At 42.0% G+C, this 4711-nt stretch overlaps 1 protein-coding gene across 1 annotated transcript; it reads right to left on the bottom strand.

The window, feature by feature from the left end:
* Positions 1–2171: 2171 nt before the first annotated feature.
* LOC127227730 (olfactory receptor 13A1) lies at positions 2172–3122 on the bottom strand. The gene has a single exon (XM_051192077.1). It carries the CDS (start codon positions 3105–3107, stop codon positions 2172–2174), a length of 936 nt encoding a protein of 311 aa, XP_051048034.1. The 5' UTR covers positions 3108–3122.
* Positions 3123–4711: the final 1589 nt, after the last annotated feature.

Here is a 4711-nt window from a genome sequence, read left to right as displayed (position 1 = left end):
TTTGAGACTGGGTTACCTCATTCAGGATGGTTTCTTCAAGTTCCACCCACTTGCCTGCAAATTTCAAGATTCCATTGTTTTTTTCTGCATAGTAGTATTCCATTGTGTAGATGTGCCACATCTTCTTTATCCATTCTTCAGTTGAGGGGCATCTAGGTTGCTTCCAGGTTCTTGCTATTACAAATAATGCTGCTATGAACATAGTTGAGCACATGTCTTTTCTGCATGGATGTGGATCATTTGGGTATATGCCTAAGAGGGGGATTGCCAGGTCCTATGGTAAACTAATTCCCATTTTCCTGAGGAACCGCCATACTGGCCTCCAAAATGGCTGTACAAGTTTGCACTCCCACCAGCAGTGGAGGAGTGTTCCCCTTTCTCCACATCGTCTCCAGCATAAGTTGTCATTGGTGTTTCTAATTTTAGCCATTCTGGCAGGAGTAAGATGGTATCTCAAAGTTGTTTTGATTTTCATTTCCCTGATAGCTAAGGATGTTGAGCACTTTCTTAAGTGTCTTTCAGCCTTTTTGATTACCTCTATTGAGAATTCTTTCTTCAGTTTTGTACTCCATTTTTTAATGGGGTTATTTGGTGTTTTGTTGACTAGTTTCTTGAGTTCTTTGTATATTTTGGAGATCAGCCCTTTGTCAGATGTAGGATTGGTGAAAATCTTTTCCCAGTCTGTGGGCTGCCGTTTGGTCTTGTCAACTGTGTCCTTTGCATCACAGAAGCTTCTAAGTTTGAGGACGTCCCATTTATTAATTGTCGATCTCAGTGTCTGCACTACTGGAGTTAAGTTCAGGAAATGGTCTCCTGTACCCATTTGTTCAAGGGTACCTTCTACTTTCTCTTCTAAGAGGTTCAGTGTGGCTGGAATTATGTACAGGTCTTTGATCCATGTGGAGTTGAGTTTTGTGCGTGGAGACAGACATGGGTCTGTCTGCAGTCTTTTACACACCATGATCCAGTTGTGCCAGCACCATTTGTTGAACATGCTTTCCTCCCCCCATTGTATACTTTTAGCTGTTTTGTTGAAAATCAGGTGTTCGTAGGTGTGTGTGTTAACATCAGGATTTTCAATTCAATTCCATTGGTCTACTTGTCTAATTTTGTGCCAATACCAGGCTGTTTTCAGGACTATAGCTCTGTAGTAGAGCTTAAAGTCAGGGATGATGATGCCTTCTGAAGTTCTTTTATTGTATAGGGTTGTTTTAGCTATCCTGGGTCTTTTGTTTTCCATATAAAGTTGATTATTATCCTTTCAAGGTCAGTGAAGTATTGTGCTGGGATTTTAATGGGGATTGCTTTGAATCTGTAGAATTGCTTTTGTGAAGATTGCCATTTTTACTATTTATCCTACCTATCCAAGAGCATGGGAGATCTTTCCATTTTCTAGTATCTTCTTTAATTTCTTTCTTTAAAGCCACAAGGCTGCCCTCTCTCTACATATCTCTTCAATATTATACTTGAAGTTCTAGCTAAAGCAATAGGACAACAAAAGATGATCAAATTGAAAAGGCAGAAGTCAAACTTTCTCTATTTGCAGATGATATGATAGTTTACATAAGCGACACAAAAAACTCTACCAGGGAACTCCTACAGCTAATAAACAGTTTCTGCAAACTAGCAGGATACAAGATAAACTCAAAAATATCAGTAGCCCTACTTTATTCAGATGACAAAGGGACTGAGAAAGAAATCAGAGAAACATCACCCTTTACAATAGCCACAAGCAACATATAGTATGTTAGGGTAACACTTACCAAACAAGTGAAAGAACTATATAATAAGAACTTTGTGGCATTCTAAGTTTTTTCAAGAATTTTAGATTCTAAGCCATAGTTCTGAAACAAAGCCCTGTGATGCTTACAGGCTGGCACAGGATGAAAGGGCTTTGTTTTGTGACTATCACCTTTGTCACCCACTGAAAACTTACCAGCCTAGGCACATGGAATCTACATTTAAATAAACTTTAATTATTTTTGAAGTGGTTTGTGTTTGTTAGGAAATAAAGCTTGAGTGTTTTGTTTACACCAGCTCTAAGAATCTTGTTTTTAGGTTACAGAAAGTGTAACTGTCCAGTCCTTGCACTAGAGAATGATTTTCTAAAACAACAACAGGTACACCTCATCTACAAGAAAGCATGTGTAGGAACAGCCTGCCCATCTCACCTAATGAGAGAAAGAGGGCAAGAGTCTCCCCAGGGCGAGCTTGACATCCTTGTTCCTCAGGGTGTAGATGAGGGGGTTCAGGGTTGGGCTGAGGACTGAGTATAGCACCGAAGTCACTTTGCTTCTTTCTGGACTGTAGCTGGAAGCAGGACTGATGTAGGCACAGAACACAGATGAGTAGTACACACAGACCACGATGAGGTGGGATGAGCAGGTGGAAAAGGCCTTCTGCTTGCCCTCAGCAGAACGCATGCGCAGGATGCTGGCAATGATGTAGCCATAGGAGAGTAGGGTGAAGAAGAAGTTGATGCCTCCATAGAAGGCATCTGCTATAAGAGTCATAATGCTATTCACATACGTGGGGCTGCAGGAGAGCAGGAGGAGTGGGGGAATCTCACAGAAGAAGTGGGTGATGACCTTGGGGCCACAGAATGACAGTCGTGTCATCAGACCAGTGTGGACAGATGCATTCAGAGCACAGATGGACCACACGCCCATGGCCAGGGCCCCACAGAGGTGTGGGCTCATCCTGGAGCTGTAGTGCAGGGGATGGCAGATGGCCACATAGCGGTCATATGCCATGACCGTGAGCAGCAGCAGCTCAGAGGATGCAGACCAGACAAGGAAGAAGAGCTGTGCCATGCACCCCTTGAAGGAGATGGTGTTCTCCTCAGACACTAGGCCAAGCAGGGCCTTGGGCAGCACGGAGGAGGTGCAGACAATATCCATGGTGGCCAGGTTGCACAGGAAAAAGTACATGGGACTGTGGAGCCCAGTGCTTGTGGTGACCAAAGCAATGATCAGAATGTTGCCTGTTAGAGCCATTGTGTAGAGGGTCAGAAAGCAGCCAGTCAGGAAGAGCCGTAGACTAGGGTGCTCTGAGAATCCTTCCAGCACAAACACTGTCACCAATGTTTGGTTGGGACTCCACATCATGGTGAAGAGTATCGTCTCTACTGCTGTGTCTTTTGGCTTCTCAGAGAATATCACTGGTTTCTCAGAAAACACTACAGTTTACTACTTCAAAATGTGGTTTCCAAACTTGACCATTTCAAACTTGTCCACTGTCAGAAAGGGAATGAGTGAATATATTTCCTTCATGGAAGCCCCTTATCCCTTATTGTCTGTACCACATAATTTGAAACAATATGTATTTTGATACTTTTGATTTCATACCTAGAAACTTTCACCCTGTAGATTTGGATTAAGAGGGACATCTGCTCCTCCCTCATCTGGAGCATGTGGGTTGAGGGAGCATCCCTCACTTAGCACCTGCTTATGCTCTACTCATCAGTCACCTGACTGACAGTGCTGGAAACACAGCTGTACTCCCCATTCCACAGCAGATGTTCTCCACACAGTGACAATTTCTAATGGACACATACCGAGATGACCCTTGTGCCTTTCTTCTCACCTGGCCTCCTAGCTTCTCAGGCACTTTTTGTTTAAATATATGGAGTGGTTGCTCTAAGACCCATCTCAACCTGATAATGGTATCCTCCATGGCCATGTAGCCATATATTTTCTGAATTTTACTTACTGTGATCTGTGACTTCTCCTGAACTTGGAGCTGTCCTAACTCTAACCCTCTTCAAATCTGTCACCCCAGAGAGCATTTCTCAAAACCCAAACCTATAAACACAAAATACATCTTGGGCTTTTGTGTCTCAATGAACCACAGTAACATCAAAGTCAACGTACCCACAACTGAAGTCACAACCATTGTCTTTAGCTGTTCTTGTGTGGTGTTAATGACCTTGCACAGAAGGTCACCCTCAGCTACCCAGTGTTTGAGGATGCTTACTCTATGGTGCTCCACCTCTCTGATTCATTGTCTTACCTTTAGTCTATGCCTTTGATAGGTCATCAGTAGATTCATGTTCTGTGAGCCATGAATTGTGCTCTGCATCCTGTTACCTCTGTCATCCAACTGGACTCAAAGCCTGCCCCTATAGCTTTACCAACATTATACCTCATGTTCCAAATTTCTTCATCTCCTTCATAAATTCTGGATTCTTTTCATTTCCAACATTCCTAGTTTCCTATTCCATCACCCAAGGATTAGACCCTAGTCTAAATTCACCATGTCTTTTCACAGTTATTCAGTAAATCACACACTGTAGCTCGACATAGGATATACATCTGTTAACACCCATTAGCCTTTTCCATAGATTCCTGCATGAGTTCATATGAGAACACACTCTACCCCATCTATAAGCCTCTTTTGGAAATTATTTACTCCTAATCTGGAAAAATCCTTTGATTTTCAGCAATATTTCTGTGAGGTGTTTCATTTACTGAGTTCATGGGCACTCACCACTTCTCCACTTGGTCCTATACCAGTCTTATAACCCTTCAGTTTCTTTGATCACATTTTAACTCATATATATTTTTCATAGTATGGTTCACAACTTATTTTCTCCTTAAAATAGTAGTAAATGTTGAATTTTAAATAGTATAGCTGCCTCTATTTCTATTAGAGATACTAAAATATTGTATTTACCTTTTAGAACCATGTAGACAATGTTAGTCTGACCATG

The sequence above is a fragment of the Phodopus roborovskii genome, unplaced genomic scaffold (assembly GCF_943737965.1).
Source record: "Phodopus roborovskii unplaced genomic scaffold, PHOROB, whole genome shotgun sequence".
NCBI classification, from domain to species: Eukaryota; Metazoa; Chordata; class Mammalia; order Rodentia; family Cricetidae; genus Phodopus; species Phodopus roborovskii.
Note: the sequence above shows the minus strand (reverse complement) of the source record. Positions and strands in the feature narration are given on the sequence as shown.

Coding starts and splice junctions, on each gene's coding strand:
- LOC127227730 (XM_051192077.1), bottom strand. CDS start 3,107: ATGATGTGGAGTCCCAACCAAACATTGGTGACAGTGTTTGTGCTGGAA.